Here is a 22,885-nt window from a genome sequence, read left to right on the forward strand (position 1 = left end):
GTTGGCCTTAGACTAGGAACAGAAGCCATAGGAAGGTCCCAGAAGTGCAGTAACTTAACTCCTGTCCACTGGACTTTCAGAGTGGTGGTTGATACAGATGTGGGCAACCAGCCCAAGAAGCAGACTGTATAAGCACTGCAGGTCTGGGGACCTTCTGCTAGAGGATAGCTCTGAAATGATCTGAAGTGGATATTTTCAGCCCCTGAACTTTACCCAAAACATGACAGGGCAAGATAGTAGCTGGCTTGGCCAGGGCTGTTTGGTTTGCCGTCTGAGTTCTGGGACGGGCTGAGTGGCCTTTCTATTAGGTAGGGCAGACTAACCCCTGCTCATGACTCGTGCCCTCCACCAACTCTCCACTGACCTTTAAGGATGCCCTTGTGTTCAGGACTTGATGGAGTCAGATGAGCATTGAGCACAATGACCTCCAAAAGCCACTTTGGCTGACATCAGGCAGAATGCAGGGTCAACAAAGGATACCAGAGACCTGCTTTCACCGGTTGACTGGACAGGGAAATGGTGTGGAACCGACATGAAGGGAAGACAGCATTTAGTTCTCAGCCTGTACGTTTGATGTAGTTAACTTTAAGCACACACACACACACACACACACACACACACACACACACACGCGCGCGCGCGCGCGCGACTCTGTAAGGCGAGTTAGAGTTAAGGTTAGTAAATAACCAGGTACTCTTAATGACAGAAAGAAGACCAAGAACTCTGCATAAAAAGGAAGCAAAATGTGCAGTCTCCTTCCTTATTCTGGTGGAGGCCAGCATCCCCAGGTGCCTCACTCTGCTCTACAGTGCCCTGTCCCTATACAGTGAAGGCCTGCTCAGCCCCTGCTCGCTCTCACGCTCTCACTCCCGCTCTCTCGCTCTCTCTTTCACACACACACACACACACACACACACACACACACACACACACACTTGGTGTCTTCTCCTCTAACCCTGTTTTTATACTTCTCCTTTTCCTTCAACTCCTTCAGATGGAGGCAGCACGGTGGGTCTGAGGTGGTCCAGCCTGTGCTACTGTGTGTCTGTTATGTTTGTAGAGTCACAAGAACAAGCTCTTGGCTGTCTTCGGCAGCATGTACCTGATCTGCAGCTATTGGTGGATCGCTGAGACCACATGGAACCTCTTTCCCAGGCACGACCTGAAACCCGGGAAAGTCAAAGAGGGTGGTGTCAGCTAGCACCTAAAGCCAGGGAGAAGCATGAGAAACATCCCACCATCTGTCCCCTTTTCTTGACTCCAAGGCTTGGCTATAAGCTTTCCGGTCTCTGAGTGCCTCTTCTCCTCTCCACTGGACACCTCTTTCTCTGTACTTCATTTCTAGCCAGACTGAGGATTGGGGATATTTGAATGAAGATGGAGAACTCGGCTTGGCTTACCAAGGCCTAAAGCAAGTTGCCAGGTCAAACATGCTCCCATCTTGTATGTGCTTCATCTGTGTTGCCTGCTCATGTCTGTGTTCCTTGGTTTGGCCTGAGCAGCTGTGAGGATATCGGGCACAGTTCACATGGGCTTCTGACCAGCAGTCCCTAGAGGCATCCATTCATCATTTGGGGTCTGGGCTGTACAGAAGCTGCTTGCCTGGGTCAAAATGGCAGTGCTAGGTGGCTCAGGTGAACCTTAGAGACCGTGGGGCACAGCTCTACAGGTGGAGAAAGAGGGAGGGTTCCTGTAGCAGAAGTCACACAGCTATTGAGGAAAAGCTGCAATGGGGACTAACTTGTGGGACTCCAGGGCCTGTGCTGCTAACATGCTGCATACCAACCTTCCTAAATCTTCAGGGTCGGCCAAAGTCCTTGACCTAGTTTGCATGCTGACTGTGCAGCAGAGCAAGGCTCCTTTGGTACATGCTATCAGCACACAGCTGGTCCCTGTCTTAGGAACTGCCTCCCTGGAGCTGATAACAGCCAACTGCTGCAGGCACGTTGTGCCGTCTGACTGTTCCTGTGAGTGCAGTTTGGCTGGTTTAAGTTACTGCTTAAATTCTGTTTATGTAGACAACCAAACCTTTGATATCAGCAGCAAAATGGACTCCAGTTTAGCCAGGGACGTCGTATGCAGAGCGAAGGCAGTACAGAGGCTGATCATATTCTCTTTGCCAGCACAGGGCTCTTGGAGAGCAGGGACAGAACTGTTCATTTGTTCCCGACAAGAAATGGGGCACTTGCTATCAGGGCTTGTTTCTCTGAGAGGAAACAAGCTCAGAGAGGTGGATGAGTGTGAGCCCTGGGTCCCTCAGTGACTGGGTGGCGCCCACACCTCAGCTTATGCTTGCCCATCATGTGGCTTTCTCCCTGCTGCTGCTAAGATAACGGAGATTCCTACAAGGCTGTGAGGGGAACGGCAGGTCCCCTAGTGCTGCAGCCTTTGCTGGGGACAACTGGGTCGGGTCCCTTATTCTCAAATGGTGGATCAGAGCAGGCCCTGCCACACAGGGTCACCATAAGGAAGAGGATTACCACAGGTAAAGCTTGACATCTGGAGAAAGCAGAGAGGCATTTGCTGCTTGCCTCCATGTCTACTGTGGTGGTTATTCAACGAGGTCAGAGACCTGCCAGGCGAGTTTGTTTTGTTAGAGTGGGAACCTGCGTGCGCATTTCTAGGGTGCTCTTCCTATCTGTCATGAGATTAGATATGGCACAAAGAAAAATCAAGCCAAATGCATTGGAGAATACCACAGAGACCAACGCTTCAGGAGATCTTCAAGATGCCTGGATGGGAATCTTACTCCCAGCGTAGAGCCCTGGGCTGAATCCACTTGAGAGTAAGGAAAGTGCTAGCAGGGGGGACACACAGTAAGTCAGAAAGTGGTCCTGGGATAGCTCCCTGGAACCAACCAGTCCACGTCCTCTCTCCTGTTGGCTTCTGCCTTACACTGACGAGTTTTCATATGTCGTAGCCAATGTCGAATGCTGTCTGAATACTGTATGCTATCTAAAAGGCTGCTACCAGATTCTCTCCCACCACTCTGGTGTTCCTGTGTTTCCCAGTGGTGAGAGGCCACATTCCTTTATCAGTTTCTCCCTCAGGTGCATGTCTTTGCTAAGAAGCCCTTACACATGGGGCTGCTTCGCTGCTTCTGTCAACAAAGTAGATTCCCCACTCTTGCTCCCTCTTCTCTATGGCAGTTACCATCTCCCAGATAGAAAAGACATGCCACTTCTTACTATCTGGATACCAGGAGATGTCCCTGGTCACTACCATGAGCAGAAACTCTACTATGTCCCAGGTAAAGACAGGGTGACTGTGTCCCCTTTCCCTGAGGGCGAACATGCTAAATCAGAAAGCTAGGTCAGGTCATCAAGGTCCAGAAGATGACTAATTATTGCACTTGGTCACATGAGGGTCAGATCCCAAGGTGTGGCTGCCGCTGAGCCTCTGCTAATGCTGGCAGGAGTGCCTGGTGTGTAGCTTCGGACCTCTTTGACAAATCTCTGAGCCTCCTCTCAGCCTCTCCAAACTTCCTCTGATCTTTGTTCCTTATGGTACTAGTTGATCTTAAACATTTCCCCAAATAGTCTCAGCTTTTTCAACAAGAGGAAAAGTTGATATAAACAAATTATACATGAGATAAAGTGGGATATTAAAGGCAGAGAGAAAAGGCAAAATATTAGCTCTTCTCCTAAAAGAAGAAGAAGAGGAGGAGGAGGAGGAAGAGGAGAAGGAGGAGGAGAATCTACTACAGAAAACAACTAGTATAATTATCCATATCTTGTCTTTATAAGTAAATTCTTACAAACTTTGAGGCAGATGTTGACACCGCTATTTTAAGACACTCTGAGACATTTATGGTAATGGTATCTTGACATGGAGAGAGTCTCTTAATCTCACACCAGTAGTCTACACCCACAGGACAAAAAATGAGGGTGGCCAAAGAGGCCTAAGCCCAAGGGTGCCTTTGGCCTCGGATTCTGGTCACCTAAAAGGATCCATTGGTCTGCTTGCCTGTTGAGATCTCCCTGCTGCGTCCATTCCTGTTGGGGCCATATGATCCCTCCTGCTGTGTGCTTGGCTGCTCCTGTCGTGTCTGTCTGTAGCTCCTCACGATGGGTGCCCACCCCAGCCACATGGTGACCTGGCTTGCTTCTCTGGGTCCAGGTTGCTGGAGGCCCAGCTGCAGGCCCAGAGCCTGGAGCATGAGGAGGAGGTGGAACATCTCAAGGCCCAGGTGGAAGCCCTGAAAGAGGAGATGGACAAACAGCAGCAGACCTTCTGCCAGACCCTGCTGCTCTCCCCAGAGGCCCAGGTAGAATTTGGTGTCCAGCAGGAGATATCCCGGCTGACCAATGAGAACCTGGTAAGTGGCCGTGCCTCCTGGTTTGTAGCTCTTGGGATCCTTTCTGGATGGCCGTAGAATCAGGAGCTATCAGATGGGCACGGGTCGTGTTCTTAGCTCTATAGTAGGAACGGGGACAGAGAAAAGTTGTCTGTTGATAAGTGATAATTGAAATAGTGTAGGACTTACTTGATTTATTTAAATAGCAATGTCCGTGGACAGGTCAGAGATTCTAGCACATCCTAATGGAGACAGCTTGCCTATGCTCCATATGGAGATGGAAGATCCAATTATCTTAGGGTTTCACAGCTGTAAAGAGACACCATGACCAAGGCAACTCTTACAAAGGAAAACATTTAACTGGGGCTGGCTTACAGTTTCAGAGGTCCAGTCCATTATCATTATGTAGCTCTCAGCTACTGCTCCAGCACCTGCCTGCGAGCCGCCATGCTCCCTGCCATGATGATAGTGGACTAAACCTCTGAAACTGTAAGCAAGCCCCCAGTTAAATGTTTGCTTTTGTAAGAGTTGCTGTGGTCATGGCATCTCTTCACAGCTCTAAGACAGTGAATGACCTTGTCTATCCGGTGGAAATCACGATAAAGTTTTCAAGACACTTAAGTCCTTTATACCAAATGGGTTCTTGCAAAGTCCATGATTTGTTTTACACACACACACACACACACACACACATACACACAGTTTCTTTCCTCCCTTCCTTCCCTCCCTCCTCCCTTCTTCCCCTCTCTCCCCCTTCCCAGTTGTCTGGGCTGTCACTCCTACAGATTAGGTGAAAGTTTAGACTCGTGTCAATCAGAGAAGGGATTGTTTTGCCATCTGTATTATTTGTTTGTTTGTTTATCTATCCATCTATTTATGAGGAATTCTCCCACAGCCATGTGGAAGGAAGTTAGAGGAAAACTTGCAGGAGTCCCTTCTCTCCCCCATGTTGGTTCTGGAGATTGAACTCAAGCCATCAGGTTTGGCAGAAATGCCAGTGCCCACTCAGCCATCCTGCCAGCCTCTTCCCCTTTTAAATAAAGTCCCTCAAAACGCCTATAGTTAGAATTATATGCAGAGCCTATAGCTCAGGTAACTGACTCTTGTAACTGACTCCCTTCCGCAGGCCTACCTTAAAGTCTTCTTCTGGGATAGAGAGATGATTCAGTGGTTAAGAGCACTGACTGCTCTTCTAGAGGTCATGAGTTCAAATCCCAGCAACCACATGGTGGCTCACAACCATCTGTAATGACAAACAAACAAACAAACAAACAAACAAACAAAAACCTATGGGCCAGAGCAAGAGGGAGAAGGGAAAGGGGAACAAAGAAGACTTCTTCCATCCTCTGACCCCCACAGACACATGCACATAGGCACATAGCACACACTGCACGTACACCTTGGGTTCTATACCTGTGACACACACGGGGTGAGACTCCACACCCAAGATCATGCAGAGGTCTCAGGATGGACTGTTTGCCACGCCCTTCTCAGGTCACTGTAGTTACCTAGGCTTCACTCTACCGGTGAAAAATCTGTATTCTTTTCCTCTCTCCCTTCCCTACCACAGGAACCACCGCCCAGCTGGATGAGGGCAATAATGATAGCAAAGTCCTTCCGGGGACAGCTTGCTGTTCTAGGTCCCAATGGACTGTCCTGCCTCCAGTGACAACAGTTGCTAGGGTTTCGGGCCACAGCCCCTGTCCTGTTTGGCTTCTGATCCTGATCCCAGAAGCCTCTGTTTGGCTTGCTGACTCTGCCAGCTATGTGGCTGCATTCCCACACCTCCACCCAGAGTGCTGCCCGCTACTCCCCTGGATACCTAGGCTGGGCGTCCCCTGAGGAGGCTTGGCTTAGGGAGCCCCAGGATTCCACAAGGTGCCCTCGTGCTGCAGTGGGAGGAACTCACCCTGGGAGTTCACTCTGTTATTGCTGGCAGAATGAACTCTGACTTGTCGCCTGGGCTCTGGGCAGGTTCTGAGCCTGTGTGAGGTGGCCCTTCTGCTCCTACCTGAGCGGGCTCCTCTGTTCCTTTCCTTCAGGGTGAGGACAAAATCCTGCTCTCACACAACAACTTTATTCTTTCAGGATTTTAAGGAATTGGTGGAAAAGCTGGAGAAGAATGAGAGGAAGCTGAAGAAGCAGCTGAAGATTTACATGAAGAAGGTCCAGGACTTAGAAGGTAGCGTACCTGGGTGTGCATGAGGCAGAGGTGACCCTGCCAGCCTGTGGGACTCAGCTGCCTGCCCATTGGCCCACTGTCCACTTCATGAGTTTCCTGGTGGCTGTGCCTGTGCCAGCCATGTCATGGGAGAATTTAGCTGCTGGCAGCCCACATCTTCTTAGCAGATAGGGCCCAGAGAAGAGACCCAGCTTGAGCAGGTGTGAGCCAGGCTGGAGGCTGGAGGGGAGAGCCACACAGGTACATAGTGGTACCTGCTTTCAAAGGGCAGAGAGAGGCTGTCTGGTGTGAAAGAACACTGTGACACAAAGACCTGGGGCCCTTGCCCCGTGATGTGGGATGTCACAACTAAACTTCCAATTTGGAGTCTAGATGGTGGGACAGATGGAAATCTAAATCGCTTTCCTTAAGCCCTGGGAATGTCCTTTCCTGTGACTGGTGTACCCTCTAAATATGTCCTACCCTGCTTGTAGCTCTCAGGTGCCTCATATCTCAGATAACCCTCTTCATCCCTCTACCCTCAGCCCAAGAGCCACCACCCTAGGCTTGGAATCCTGTCCTGTGGCCACAGATCACTGGGCACATCACTGATCACAGGGTGTATGTCCATGGCTTCTATAGTGTCAGGGACAGCTCTGCCCACACCAGGCAGCTTCCGACCTTTTCTCAATTGCTGGTCTTCCTGCCCTTGCCCTGTGTACCTATGGGAATTTTATCTTCTGATCCTCAGGTGGTCATGGTCCAGTCTCTTGGCTTCTAGCCTACCCATTCCACTCAATCCAGGAGACTATCTGCCCCTCTCCACTGCCTCGCTGTCTGTGTTCTCACTTCCCTGCATCCAGTCTTCACCCACTGTTCCCAGGTGGCTCGGTAGCTCCCCAGGGCCTGCCTCTGCTCAAAGCACTCTCTCCTCCCACCTCTTCAAGGCCAGCAGAGTGAAATCCCAGTTCTTACCTGATGTTCCTCTGTGTGTGCACATGTGTGTGTGCACATACACAGAGCATCCCTCCAGCCCATTGCAAATGCCCATCACAGGGGGATCACTAACCCTGCTCTTTCCCCATTCATCTAGGGCAGTGGTTCTCAACCTTCCTGATGCTGCACCCCATTAATATATTTCTTCGTGTTGTGGTGATCCCCCAACCATAAAATCATTTCCTTGCTACTTCATAACTATAATTTTGCTACTGTTATGGATCACAATGTAAATATCTGATACACAGGATATCTGATATGCAGCCCCAGAGGGGTCACAACCCATAGGTTGAGAACCACTGATCTAGAGGCTGGGTTGATGGACCAGCCCAGTTCTGACCTACTTCCTTTCTTCCTGCTTGTCTCTCTCCGTGTCCAACCTCCACCAGCACCCACTCCTGGCCTTGCTTCTAGCCAAGATGCATTGTCAAGGTTTCTTTTATGTAAATACACAAATGCATCTCCCCAGCTAGACTGGTGGGGGTGAGACTGGGGACTTCATATATGACCTGTGCTGATGACAGTACCCTCATACAGTTGGTACCCAGGTATACAATGAATAATATCTGGAGTCTACTACCCTTCTCTAGGCTGGGAGAAAGGTCTGAATGAAGTCTGACAAGTTCTTAATCCTCTGATTGGTACCCCTAAAATGCTTCCAGGATAATTGTACTTATGTGGGCTGCATTTAGCGTGCTCTCCGACCTCACACTATGTTTGGATTCCACATTTCTTCTCCAATGGCATCACCTGCCCCCCCTGGCAAGCCCACAACTGCACCATCAGTGTCATGATGGCCCATGTTTTGGTGCACACATGGGACTGAGGAGAACAGGCCTGGATGGTTCTCCTCCCAGATTCAGGGACCTTCCTTACATCTTGATAGAAGAAAAGCACTTGCCAGCAGGGTGAACTGACCATGGGCTGCCACTACTTCTCATATTTTCTCTGGTCCAGAACCTACCCATTTTCCTTGCAGCGATTCTCCCTCTTTGTACACAGTGGACCCCGGCACAGGCGCTGAAGCCCTCGACTCATAGCTAGAGAGGTTCAGGCTACAGGAACAGATACACAGAGTGTGAGCGTGATGCCCGAGCTGGGCCACCCCTCCTGCAGGCCTCAGCTGCGTGTTCTCACCGTGTTTCTGTCCTCTCTTTCCCGCTCAGCTGCTCAGGCGTTGGCACAGAGTGACAGGAGACACCATGAACTCACAAGACAGGTCACAGTCCAACGAAAAGAGAAGGACTTCCAAGGCATGCTGGAGTACCACAAAGAGGACGAAGCCCTCCTCATCCGGAACCTGGTGACAGGTCAGAACCTACAGCCACCGGTGTGCCACCTGCCAGCTCTCTTTCCTCTCTGTTTCTATCCAGCCAACCCTCCCAGCTCCCCAGTGGCTCTTACAGTCCCCTCCTCTACCTCACGCCCACCATCTCCAGCCGGTCCTACGCTCCCTGCTGCTTTTCCAAAACCACCTATAGCTTTGCACCTATAGCTCAGGGAAGGGGGGGTCTCTCTGTTCTGCCAGTGGCCACATGGCCCCTGCCTGCCGCATGCATCTCTGCAGCTGCATTGGCTGCAATTCTTCTTTCTCTGGAGAAGTTCAGGTGGGCAACAGTGCTTTGGCAGTAGATAGCAGTGCAGGCTTGTCAGTAACTGTGCCAAAAGTCATTCCCTCCCCGATTGTGGATAATTCTCCCAGCATCTGGATCAGTAGGCACTATGCAAATCCCAATTCCATATACTGAGGTCATTCTTGGAGCTGTCCCAAGTCACAGAGTGGATAAATATTGGGTCAAGGATTCAAACGTCTTCTAGTTACAGTTTGTTAAGTGCTGTGTAATCCAGCACATATAAGTGTGGTCTCTGGAATCGCAGAGCCTCCATGTAAGCAAGTTTGCCCTTTCCTCCCTGGATATGTAGTTGAGGACCAGTGTTCTTGTGTGTGACACTATGTTGTGAGTGATAGAGGCTCAGTATGCGGCCCAGCAGCTTCGGCTGCTCCAGGAAAGGCAGACATCCTCCGGCTTGGTCCTCAGGACTACAACTCTCATTACCCACTTTCCAGTCGCTGTAGCTTTGGAACGCCTCCTGCCCATGGGGTCACTCCTCATGGATGCCCAGGTAGGAGGTCTGAGTCCCACTTGCAGGTTGTTGAGGCCTGTGTGAAGATAGCTCTCTGTAGAGCTAGTCGCAGATGCCACCTTCAGGGATGGCATACCATTCTCATGGGAGCCAGTGTCCTCGCTAACCCTGGTCTCCATCCTTCCTTAGCCTCATCGACCATCAGTAAGCCTCCTGTATGCTCCATCCTGCAGAGCCAGGAGAAAAAAAAAATCTTAGAGGAGAGTCCTGTTCGGCCAAAGGAAGATTATCCGGTGTCTAATCCTGTGCTGCTGGCTCTCTTCTCTGTGATACTGTAGTGTCCCCATCTGTCAGACAGGGTGGTGGGACTGTCCCTGCCTTCCCAGCATGTGAGATAGAGCCAGAGAGCACACTGCAGGGCTTTCTCACTTAAGGAGTTGGAACTCAAGGTAAAAATCACCCTCCCGAGCATTAAGAGCCCCGCTGAGTACAGGGCCTAGGCCAAGAGCGCAGAAGGAATAGAACATGATTTCTGTCTAGCATGCTTGCCCTTTGGTTGTCTGATTTGGGCATTTTGAGTAACTTGCTGGTGGCGGTTATGCTCCGACAACTATCTGTGACCTATAATGAGCAAGCCTTCACCCTGTGGAGAATGTGAAACACGAAGTGTGCAACATCTGAGCTACATATAAAGTATATATCCCGAGGAGCTGAATAGGACTCTAAATTTTATAACTTAAATGGGTGTGAGTCAAGCCTGCTTCCTGCTCTGACTGCTTACATGGCTCTAGGTAATCACCTCCTACCTACATGCCAAGAAAAGAGAACCTCGTCATCTGCCCTTCAGACCACCCCACGTACACTGATGAGCCTCTTCTGAACCTGTCACTGCCTAGATGTTTCAGGGAGGAGGAGAAAGAATTGTAATCTCCACCCTATACGATGCTAACATTTGCCTAGGGAAATTCCAAAGCAAGACCAGCTGCTTAAGTCTGCACATAGGTAAAGCCTGAAGGAAGACATCAGAGATTGGAAGTGTGGGCCTATAAAATGCAATCTTTCTCCTGGATGAACATCCCTGGCATTCTAGAGCCAAGAGCCGATCTCTAGCCATTTATTGAACATAGAAAATGCCAGGATGTTAACCGTGTGTTAACAGCCAGAGTGTTAAGGCCTGTAATTAACACTAACTGGAAGGATAGATTTGAAAGAAGGATGTAACCTATGTATCAACTGAAGATGCATGCAGCCCAGGCCACCCCAACCCTGATCAGCCTTGACAGATGAGTTAAGGATGCTGCTGACCCAGGTAGAGTGAGAGGCCTTCCCATTTGTGAGTTCCAAGCCCAGAGGGTTTTGGGGGCTTGGTTTTGCCAGGATAATGAGACTAAAGATTGCTAGAGCCAGAGGTACAAGTGAGGTACAAGGCCCTTTCCCACCCACCATCTTAACCTGCACCAGGCCTCCCCTGCAGCTCTGCTCTCTCCATGACTCACTGCTTTAAACCTGGCTCCTTGGTTCCCCAGGATACTAAAATCCATCTATCTGACAGTCTCCTAGGGATGTTAGGAAGGGAGGGGCAAGGAGCTTGAGTTCAACACAGAGATCTGCCTGCCTCTGCCTCTGCCTCTGCCTCTGCCTCTGCCTCTGCCTCTGCCTCTGCCTCTGCCTCTGCCTCTGCCTCTGCCTCTGCCTCTGCCTCTGCCTCTGCCTCTGCCTCTGCCTCTGCCTCTGCCTCTGCCTCTGCCTCTGCCTCTAGTTCATAAGGAGTCACCATCCAAGGCAGGGAAAAGCATAGGGGAGAGGAGCTAGAGAAAGGGCAGGGGGCCAGACTGAACATGGCTTCCACCATGTGGAGGAGAAGGCAGAGCAGCAGTGGGCTGCTGGACCAGTTTCACTGTGAGTCATCGGGGCAAGTGCTGCCGGGTACTCACTCCAAACTGACGGCTCTCTGCTGTTCAGCTGTGCCGTCTGTTGCTATAAAACACCGTGCCCACTGTGATTACACTCTACCACAAAGAGAACTCAAGGCGGGAACCTGGAGGCAGAACCGAAGCAGAGACCAGGGAGGAGTGCTGCTTACTGGTTCTCTCCCTGTAGCTTACTCAGCCTGCATTCTTATGCCAGCCAGGAGTCCAGGAGTACACCCAGCATAGTGGGGCCACCCAGCATAGTGGGGCCTCTCACATCACATACAGAAACACACTCAGCATAGTGGGCTCTTCCACACCATTCACTGATCAAGAAAATGCTCCCCACCCCAGGCTACTCCACAGGAAGTATTCTCCCAGTTGAAGTTCTCTCTTCCCAGATGACCCTAGCCTGTGCCAAGGTGGCAAAAAACTAAGCATCACACCCATGGACCAGAGATAGTTTCGGCCCTCCCATCCCTTGGCCAACTGGCTATCATTGGGAACACAGTGATTTGCTATCAGACACGATATTGCTAGGTTCTCCTGGTACTAATCTCCACATAGCAGAGATTCCGCTGTGCCCAGTCAGAAGCTCAAGTGCCGAGAAATGGAGGCCTTCTCACCCCCATTGTGTGACCCAGATTCTATTTACAGCCCGCCTCTAGCTGTAAGCACCTTCCTGAGGACCATGGCGTGAGTTTGTGACTCTGGCCCTTTTATCCATGTGGTAGATAAATCACTGGGAACCTGTTAGTTTTACTGCTGCAGTACAAGCACCTAGGAATGTGGGGTGGGGTGTTTGATTTTGTTTATTTTGATACATAGTTTCTCTATGTAGCCCTGGCTGACCTGAAACTCTCTATGCAGACCAGACTGACCTCAAACTCAGAGCTCTGCCTGCCTCTCCCCTCCTGAGTGCTGGGGTTAAAAGTGTGTTCCATTACACTTGGACATGCTATACTTTTGCTTTTTGACCAGTGTCTGCAGCTGCTGGTGCCGGGGTGAATGTGCGCTGCTTATCTGTTGCTGAGATAAGATACCATTGACCTAAAGCCACTCAGAGTTCCTTTGGCTTACAGGTCCAAAGGGCTAGAGTCCATAAAGGCAGGAAAGGTGTGGCCTCAGGCACCTGAACAGGAATCTGACTGACCCCATTTCATCTGCACACAGGAAGCAGAGAGAGCAAGCAGGAAGTAGGGCAAGGCTATAAACCCTCAAAGACCACCCAGAATGATGCCCTTCCTCCAGCAAGGCTCCATCTTCTGAAGGTTCCGTAACTTCCCCCCAGACAGCACCAGCAGCTGGACACTAAATGTCTCGGTACGGGAGCCCATAGGGGCTTCCCACTACCACCGTTTATCTTAGTCCTTGTTCAAGCCCTGTGAGGAGTAGATTCCTAGATGAGCCACAGAGAAATAATGCAGACATTTCTTCTTGAGACAAGGAATCCTTACCAAGTGTTCTAATAGATCTAACTCACCCGTTATTGCTTTTAGACCTGAAGCCTCAGATGCTGTCGGGCACCGTGCCCTGTCTGCCTGCATACATACTCTATATGTGCATCAGGCACGCGGATTACACCAACGATGACCTCAAGGTGCACTCGTTGCTGAGCTCCACCATCAACGGCATTAAGAAAGTCCTCAAGGTAAGTAAGCAACCCAGTTCCCAGCAGCCCTAGCAAAGCTGGCACCTCCTTTGCGTGTCTGTCTGTATCTGTGTTCTGCCAGTTATCTGGGATGCCTGTGGGTTCTCTGAGCAGGGTCAGGTCTGCAAATGTCAGGAAGCACAGAACTCCATGTGGGCCTGCAGCAACCTCCCTGCTGAGCCTGGGTTTCCGGGAAAGCCTGTCTGCCCGCTAAGATAGATGCTATCGAGGTGTGCTACCTCTCTCACCATTCCAGGGGGCTGAGGCACACGGTCCTGGCTGGTGGCACAGCAGAGTTGCTGCCGCCGCCATTCATAGGTTTACAAGGTGAGGCAGACTGAGCCAGAACAGGGCTGCTCATAGTGGCGGAGGTAAAACCGCTCACGAGTGCTACCTTCAGGCACGAGATTCTTATGGGATGTATGTAGTAGCAGCTGCTTGTGTTGTTGGCTAGCCTGTTTGGGGGCGAGGCACTTTTACAAAGGAGCTGGAGTCAAGTAGTAGGAGGAGGGCTTTAGAGGGAGATTAGACCTCAGTGACAGTCTGATTCAGATTCTCCCTGACACTGCTGCTCCCAGGAGGCAAGCCACCCCCAAGAGCCCTGAAGCCAGGCCATGTCTGGTCCCTGAGCCTATGATTCCTGATTTGAGAACAAGCTAGTCTTAAGCTTCTGGCTGCAAGCCCTTGGCAGCTGCCCCACCTTCCCTGACTTGCTACATACAATCGGTATCTGCTAATTGCTATGAAGTGTATCATTCACTTGTACAGGCTGATCGCTCTCTAATTGGTGTCTCTGGCCTTGACCTCTTTTACAAGCTCCAGCTGGAGTCTAAGGCAGCCTGGGTCTACAAATGTCCCTTCCTTAGGGAGGCCTCCGTAGCTCTGAGCTAGATTAGCCTGTTCTGGCCCATAGCCTCTGTGGTCAGCCTTGTTTTATCATCCTGGCTCATAGTCATTGCTATTTAAATAATGCTAGATAAATAAATCTACAGAATGGGCTCTGAGAAGTCAGTGGAAGCGATGCAGAAACTGGATGGATCAAGTTGTATATGGTTTGCTAAGCTGCCTTGGCCACTTAGTTTATTGCCACTGACCTGAGCATCAATGGGACACCAGCCTTGCATAGTGCAGAATCAGACTTGGCCAAGTCCAAATTTCAGATCCAACTGGAGCCTGCTGCTGCTGGACCCAAGCATCCTTTGCACCGCTCAGCTTCACCGTCTTCACTCATGGGAGTCAGAGAGATCTTCCCATGTGCAGGGCCATACATCACTCATCAGGAGACTGAGGAGTGACTCTGTCTGTGCCATCTCAGGGAGTGGAGTAATAGCAATAACCGCTCAGCAAAGATTAGCTCTGCTGGGACTGGAAAGCTGACTGGGTACATTGGGCTGCCCAGGAATGCTGGGTAACACAGGAAACGCAGGAAGAGAAAGGCACTGGGGACATATGTCAGCCAATGGGAGGCCCTCAGCCAGTGCTGTGCTTTTCTTTTCACAGAAGCACAATGATGACTTTGAGATGACGTCATTCTGGCTATCCAACACCTGCCGCTTCCTTCACTGTCTGAAGCAATACAGTGGTGATGAGGTGAGGAGTGGGCAGAGCGCCCCAAAGTGGGTCCCATTTCATCTACTTGCAGTTTGGGGTGCTATGGATCCCCCTTAGATGATGAGTATAATAAGATCTGTGAGGTACCTGCTGGAACCTCAGATTGTGGGAATGCCTTTCTTTGCAAGACTGGGTTGGGGCGCAGGTGAGTCTGGGCTTCAGTGGGCTCGAGAACTCTGAAAAAAAAATCAAGAGATAGAACAGGTATGAAATGAGTTCATTTAACCACACAGAGCCAGAGAGCCCCTAGACCTCCTTAGGGTACCCTTGGGACGTCGTATCTCTAAAGCTGTCCCAGAAGAGTCCTATCAGTGAAGACTGGGAGAAAGGTCAAGTATCTGGTATATCCAGCTGTCGCTTGGGCTCTGTACACTTCAGAATAAAGATGCCACCAGAAGAGACGTACCCCTAGACCCAATCACATGGCACAAACTGATGTCGAGGGCCAGCTTCTCGCTTCCAGCTTAATTTGATTCAATGACCTGAAGCTGTCATTTCATGTTCCACTCTGGACCTTTTCAGTCCAGCTTATCTAGAACTCGAATTCCTCTCATTGGGGGCATTACCACCTGCCATGCTGCAGCACGGTATCTTCAGCTTCATGGAGTACGGTACACAGTCCAGTTTCCCCAGAGCCTTCTGCCTCCCACATCCCCACGAGGTCTCGACTCCTCACTCTCCCAGGTGTTGACACATCTCACCCTGCCCAAAGTCAAGGAGTAGCAAAAGTTAAAACAGTGCAACAGCATGTTAAAGTTTTATTCTATCTCTTGTGCCATATAAAATAGGAACGCTCTCCTCCTGAGCGTAATGGACTAATCTCCACCCCGTCAGTCATTTTTGGAATGTGGCTTGACCCTACCTCCCTTTAAGAATTAGAACTTGAGTTCAGGCACTTGCTTTTACTATGGAAGGGATGGTAAAGGTGGAAGACACGCCCGTGGTATCAGACTGGATGCCTTCTGTTCCCTGGGAGCACTTTCTGGCATTTCCTTAAAGTCCCTGCTTTACAAAATGTCTTAGTTTCATTTGTGACAAAATGCCCTGACAAAAACTTAATTGAGATAGGATTTACTTGGCTCACAGATCCTGACCGTCTGTTGTAAGAAATCAAGGCAGCAGAAAGTTGAAGCTAGTCACCTTGTACCCACATGGAGAAGCAGAGAGCAAGGGATAAATGCAGGCCCGTAGTACTTGGCGCTCTCTCTCCTTTTCATCGGTCCCGGGTCCAGCCATTGGAATGGTGTAGTCCATATTCAGGGTGTGTCTTCTCACTTGTCTGCCAGATGGTCCTAGACCCTTGTCAGACTGACATTAGCTCTAAGCACTGTTACTAGCTACTATGTATTCCAACAGTGTTATAGAAGGGCCAGACCATGGGCTCCATGACCCCGATCTGCTCCTTATGCTTCTGTTCTTGGGGACAAGATTTGAACCACATTGTAACTGACTCTGTGTAGTCTTAAGCAGCAAGGAGCAGCGAAGGACCCCATCTCTTAGCAGTCGCCGCAGTCCCTCCTGCTTCCGTCCATTTTCATATTAAAAATTGCTCTGTAATTTGAGAAGGGCCACAGGTTAAGGAATGGCTGCCTCTTTGACAGTACTGATCTTTTTGGTTGCTGTTAATCCCTCTTGGCCTGAATAAAAAGAACCTCGGAGCTAGGCTCAGGGGCGCATGCCTTCAACCCCAGCAGTTGGTAGGAATAGCCCAAGTTTGAGAACAGCCTAAATGATGCAGCAAGATCAACTCAAAATAAAAAAAAGATAAAAATAAAGAAACCTTGGCTACAGGCATCCTTGTGATGTTAGTACTTGGTCCAGATTACATGTTCATCCTAGTACAGCCGGCTAAGAGGATAGTGCCCTCCCTACCATTTCTGCCCATCCATTGACTGATAAAATGACAAGAGGCTGTAGATGTCTCCTCCAAACAGAACCTGGCCTATGTCATATTCCTGTAAGGTCCTGTGTCGCCTAAGATTTTAGGGAAATCTGAATGCAGATAACACCAGAGCTTGAATCCCTCCATTTTTTTTTTAATTTGGGGTACTTAATATATAGAACTCACTTTATTTTGAGGATCCAAATGATTTAGGCATATATATGTGTGTGTGTGTGTATGTGTGTGTATGTGTGTGTGTGTGTGTGTGTGTGTGTGTGTGTGTGTGTGTGTGTGTGTATGTAAATTGTCTGTCATGAGAGTTCCACTTCTTCAAGGTCCAGGACCATCCCAAAGGCCCCACGTTGTCTAGAGCATTACATGTGTAGGGAAGGCCTGAGTGTGGAGCCCTGCAAATAGAAAGTTGTTAAAGTGCCCAAGCCCAGGAGGTACACGGAGCCCGGGAGCCCCCAGAAGGTTATTCACGCACGCCTTTCCTCTTCAGGGTTTCATGACACAGAACACTGCGAAGCAGAATGAGCACTGTCTCAAGAACTTTGACCTCACTGAATACCGCCAGGTGCTAAGCGACCTTTCCATTCAGATCTATCAGCAGCTCATTAAAATCGCCGAGGGCTTGCTGCAGCCTATGATAGGTAAGCTGGAGCTGCACCCGTCTCGGGGTCTGGAGGAGAGGAGGGCTGTGGCAAGTTTGCCTTGCCTTTTGGGAACCAAGTGTGACTAGCTGTGGCCTCCAGGCCAGAGACTTCCTGGGGAAGGCACGAAGTCGTACACATTGCGCTTAAGACTTGGGAAATTTTCAACAGCATACTATAAAGCACGACGCCAGCAGAGTGAGGTGGCTTTCCTTAATGGTTTGTTTTTCTGTAGTAATTTTCACAAGCTATATAATGATGTGAGTGCAAACACAATGAAGACAGCCTCTTCTTGCCAGGGAGGTGCTTGTGGATCAAGCTGCAGGAAGCACGGGGCAATCCTATTTACTTACTTTGTACACTTTTTTTTTAAAGATTTATTTATTGATTATATGTAAGTACACTGTAGCTGTCTTCAGACACTCCAGAAGAGGGAGTCAGATTTCATTACGGATGGTTGTGAGCCACCATGTGGTTGCTGGGATTTGAACTCCGGACCTTCGGAAGAGCAGTCGGGTGTTCTTACCCGCTGAGCCATCTCACCAGCCCTACTTTGTACACTTAATGAGTGCACTTGAGTGTTGACTGTGAAATCAGAATGGAAAGAACGGCTACATTGTAACAATAGACTGACACATGTTTGTCACCCAGTGCTCCATGAAGGCAGAGGGAGAGAAGTTAAACCTGGACCTGTGTAATGGCATCTCCAGGTCCTCCCAATACAAACGGGCTGAGTGAATTCCCAAAAGGAGCAATCCAGGATAGTTCCTGAGAAAAGTTTCAGACCAAATCTTCCATCCTGTCAAGCTTTCTTTTAAGGTCTGTATTAGTCAGGGTTCTCTAGAGTCACAGACTTATGGATAATCTCTAAATAGTAAAGGAATTTATTGATGACTTACAGTCGGCAGCCGAATTCCCAACAATTGTTCAGTCGCAGCTGTGAATGGAAGTCCAAGGATCTAGCAGTTACTCAGTCTCACGCAGCAAGCAGGCAAAGGAGCAAGAGCAAGAGCTAGACTCCCTTCTTCCAATGTCCTTATATTGTCTCCAGCAAAAGGTGTAGCCCAGATTAAAGGTGTGTTCCACCACACCTTTAATCCCAGATGAAAGGCATAGCCCAGATTAAAGGTGTGTTCCTTAACTCGGAGATTCAATCTTCTGGAATCCATAGCCACTATGGCTCAAGATCTTCAAACCAAGATCCAGATAAGGATCTCCAAGCCTCCAGATAAGGGTCACTGGTGAGCCTTCCAATTCCGGATTGTAGTTCATTCCAAATATTGTCAAGTTGACAACCAGGAATAGCCACTACAATCCACCCCTTGTCAACTTGACACAAATAATATCTCATGTTCACATGAAACAATAACAAGGTTGTAAATACGCCTAACATGATATAACTATCCCTCGTACAATCGCAAACGCATTAGTAAATTTACAATGGGCATTCATATTACTTTATAATCCTCGTTTCTGCAACTGGTTACGTGGCCTTAATTGGTATTTATAACTACCTTCCTCTACTACCCATTCTGTATTTCCTTCACCTTCAGCCAGCACCTCAGCAGGTCTTGGCTCTTTTCCTGGAGGATTGACCCATACCTTCATTCCTGATGGGTCTGCGTCCTTTGTCATCCTGCTTGGATTAGGCTGTTGTAGTTTCCCATTGACTTTAATCACAGGACATGGTAGTACTAAGAGACGCCCTAAGGGATCTCCTGCACTCCAGACATAATCTTGCTTACCACCATTGTGAAGAGGTAATCCAATTTCCCCATGGTAATCTGGATCTATCACCCCTCCTAACACTGTTATTCCTTTTTTAGCCTGTTGGTTTAAGGGCATTAGAAGCCCAAAATGACCAGGGGGAAGTCTGAGCTTCCAGTTCAATGAAATGTTTGTTGTAGCTCCTGGTAGGAGCACTCCCCTCTCTGGAGCCAAAACTTCTAAGCCAGCAGAACCTAGAGTTATGGGGACAGGAAGCAAAAATTTTCCTAGAGGGTCACTAGGAGTGATAGTAAGTGGAACTATTCCGTTTTCCACCCCTTGATTCCTGGACCCATGAATCCTGGCTATGGGTGAAACTGTACCATATATCGAGCGCTGATTCAAAGCATATACTGCCTTCTGAAGAACTCTGCCCCAGCCTTCCAAGCTGTTACCACCTAATTGGCGCTGTAACTGCGTCTTCAAAAGGCCATTCCATCTTTCTATCAGCCCAGCTGCTTCAGGATGATGGGGAATGTGGTAAGACCAGTGAATTCCATGATCGTGAGCCCACTGTCGTACTTCTCTGGCTGTGAAATGAGTTCCTTGGTCAGAAGCAATACTGTGTGGAATACCATGACGATAGATGAGGCATTCTGTCAGTCCGTGAATGGTGGTTTTAGCAGAGGCATTACGTGCAGGAAAGGCAAATCCATAACCAGAATAAGTATCTACTCCAGTAAGAACAAAACGCTGTCCTTTCCACGAAGGAAGTGGTCCAATGTAGTCAACCTGCCACCAGGTTGCTGGCTGGTCACCTCGAGGAATGGTGCCATATCTGGGGCTCAGTGTTGGTTTCTGCTGTTGGCAGATCTGGCAATCAGCAGCAGCTGTAGCCAGGTCAGCCTTGGTGAGTGGAAGCCCATGTTGCTGAGCCCAAGCATAACCTCCATCTCGACCACCATGGCCACTTTGTTCATGTGCCCATTGAGCAATGACAGGGATGGCTGGGGAGAGAGGCTGATTGTCCACAGAACGGGTCATCTTATCCACTTGATTATTGAACTCCTCCTCAGCTGAAGTCACCTTTTGGTGAGCATTTACATGGGACACAAATATCTTCACATCCTTTGCCCATTTGGAGAGATCTATCCACATACTTCTTCCCCAGATGTCTTTCTCACCAATTTTCCAATTGTGATCTTTCCAAGTCCCTGACCATCCAGCCAATCCATTGGCTACAGCCCATGAGTCAGTGTATAATCGTACATCTGGCCATTTCTTCTTGCAAACAAACTGTAATACCATGTGTACTGCCCGAAGTTCTGCCCACTGTGAAGATTTCCCTTCACCTGTGTCTTTCAAGGTTGTCCCAGAAAGGGGTTGTAATGCTGCAGCTGTCCACTTCTGGGTGGTGCCTGCATAACGTGCAGAGCCATCAGTAAACCAGGCTCTAGTCTTCTCCTCTTCGGTCAGTTGATCATAGGGAACACCCCATGAGGCTATAGGTGCATGCTTGGCAGCAGATGGCATTGTAACAGGAGTAGAAACCATAGGCATTTGAGCAACTTCTTCATGTAACTTGCTTGTGCCTTCAGGACCTGCTCTGGCCCGATCACGTATATACCACTTCCATTTGATAATAGACTGCTGCTGTGCGCGTCCCACTTTATGACTTGCAGGGTCTGATAATACCCAGCTCATGATGGGTAGTTCAGGTCGCATAGTAACTTGGTGTCCTATTGTCAAACGTTCAGTTTCCACTAAGGCCCAATAGCAGGCCAAGAGCTGTTTTTCAAAGGGAGAATAGTTGTCTGCAGATGATGGTAGAGCTTTGCTCCAAAATCCCAAAGGTCTTTTCTGTGATTCACCTACAGGGGCCTGCCAGAGGCTCCAAACAGCATCTCTATCAGCCACAGACACCTCAAGTACCATCGGGTCTGCTGGGTCATATGGTCCAAGTGGTAGAGCAGCCTGCACAGCAGCCTGGACCTGTTGAAGGGCCTTCTCCTGTTCCAGGCCCCACACAAAGCTAGCAGCTTTCCGAGTCACTTGGTAAATAGGCCTAAGTAACACACCCAAGTGAGGGATGTGTTGTCTCCAGAATCCAAATAGACCCACTAAACGTTGTGCTTCTTTCTTGGTTGTAGGAGGGGCCAGGTGCAATAACTTATCTTTCACCTTAGAAGGAATATCTCTGCATGCCCCACACCACTGGACTCCTAAGAATTTCACTGAGGTAGATGGTCCTTGAATTTTGGTTGGATTTATTTCCCATCCTCTGATACGCATATGTGTTACCAATGAGTCCAAAGTGGTTGCTACTTCCTGCTCACTTGGTCCAATCAGCATAATGTCATCAATATAGTGCACCAATGTGATATTTTGTGGAAGATCCAAACGATCAAGATCCCTTCTAACTAAATTATGACACAGGGCAGGAGAGTTAATATATCCTTGAGGCAAAACTGTGAAGGTATACTGTTGGCCTTGCCAACTGAAAGCAAATTGCTTCTGGTGGTCCTTATGGACAGGTACTGAGAAGAAGGCATTTGCCAGATCAATAGCCGCATACCAGGTGCCAGGAGATGTGTTAATTTGCTCAAGTAAGGAAACTACATCTGGTACAGCAGCTGCAATTGGAGTTACTACCTGATTTAGTTTTCGGTAATCAACTGTCATTCTCCATGATCCATCTGTTTTCTGCACTGGCCAGATAGGAGAGTTAAATGGAGATGTGGTGGGAACCACCACCCCTGCATCTTTCAAGTCCTTGATAGTGGCAGTAATTTCTGCAATTCCTCCAGGAATACGATACTGTTTTTGATTCACTATTTTCTTTGGCAGAGGCAACTCTAAAGGCTTCCATTTGGCCTTTCCAACCATAATAGCCCTCACTCTACAGTTCAGGGAACCAATATGAGAATTCTGCCAATTTCTGAGTATATCTATCCCAATTATACATTCTGGAACTGGGGAAATCACCACAGGATGTGTCCGGGGACCTACTGGACCTACTGTGAGTCGGACATCAGTCAAAACTCCATTAATCACCTGCCCTCCATAAGCCCCTACTTTAACTGGAGGGCCACAATGTTTCTTGGGATCCCCTGGGATCAGTGTCAACTCAGAACCAGTATCCAGCAGACCCCGAAAAGTCTGATTATTTCCTTTTCCCCAGTGTACAGTTACCCTTGTAAAAGGCCGTAGGTCCCTCTGGGGAAGAACTGGAGAAAGGGTAACAGCAAAACCTTTGAGTGTCTTATCAAGATCCTTCCTCAGAGGAACCTGGCCACCCCTTCATTCAAGGGGTTCCGGATCTGCAAACTGTCTCAAGTCTGGAAATTGATTCACTGGCCGAGATTGCTGTTTACCACGATCTAATGTAGCCTTTCTTTCATTTGTTTGAGAATTTTTCTGCTTATACAGATGTATTAGTCAGGGTTCTCTAGAGTCACAGAACTTATGGATAGTCTCTAGATAATAAAGGAATTTATTGATGACTTACAGTCGGCAGCTCAATTCCCAACAATCGTTCAGTCACAGCTGTGAATGGAAGTCCAAGGATCTAGCAGTTACTCAGTCTCACGCAGCAAGCAGGCGAAGGAGCAGGAGCAAGAGCTCGACTCCCTTCTTCCAATGTCCTTATATTGTCTCCAGCAAAAGGTGTAGCCCAGATTAAAGGTGTGTTCCACCACACCTTTAATCCCAGATGAAAGGCATAGCCCAGATTAAAGGTGTGTTCCTTAACTCGGAGATTCAATCTTCTGGAATCCATAGCCACTATGGCTCAAGATCTTCAAACCAAGATCCAGATAAGGATCTCCAAGCCTCCAGATAAGGGTCACTGGTGAGCCTTCCAATTCCGGATTGTAGTTCATTCCAAATATTGTCAAGTTGACAACCAGGAATAGCCACTACAATCCACCCCT

At 49.0% G+C, this 22,885-nt stretch overlaps 1 protein-coding gene and 1 long non-coding RNA gene across 5 annotated transcripts in view; one reads left to right on the forward strand and one right to left on the reverse strand.

Annotated features, from left to right (window-relative positions):
- Myo5b (myosin VB) overlaps window positions 1–22,885 on the forward strand; it is a 330,335-nt gene that overhangs the window by 285,162 nt on the left and 22,288 nt on the right. For 3 of the 4 annotated variants that reach the window (NM_201600.2, XM_006525715.4, XM_006525716.3), the window contains exons 30-35: window positions 4,120–4,318; window positions 6,386–6,479; window positions 8,621–8,764; window positions 12,949–13,100; window positions 14,601–14,690; window positions 17,096–17,246. In NM_201600.2, the coding sequence (NP_963894.1) occupies window positions 4,120–4,318; window positions 6,386–6,479; window positions 8,621–8,764; window positions 12,949–13,100; window positions 14,601–14,690; window positions 17,096–17,246 (830 nt within the window). Of the gene's footprint in view, window positions 1–1,345; window positions 1,424–4,119; window positions 4,319–6,385; window positions 6,480–8,620; window positions 8,765–12,948; window positions 13,101–14,600; window positions 14,691–17,095; window positions 17,247–22,885 lie in introns of all 4 variants that reach the window. The other variant, XM_006525714.4, reaches the window with a different exon arrangement.
- Window positions 3,575–6,391, reverse strand: Gm52348. The gene is made up of 3 exons (XR_003952637.1): window positions 5,711–6,391; window positions 5,430–5,540; window positions 3,575–4,416 (listed from the first exon to the last, which is right to left on the reverse strand). It is a non-coding gene; the product is annotated as a predicted gene, 52348 (long non-coding RNA).

This window comes from Mus musculus, chromosome 18 (genome assembly GCF_000001635.26).
Source record: "Mus musculus strain C57BL/6J chromosome 18, GRCm38.p6 C57BL/6J".
NCBI classification, from domain to species: domain Eukaryota; kingdom Metazoa; phylum Chordata; class Mammalia; order Rodentia; family Muridae; genus Mus; species Mus musculus.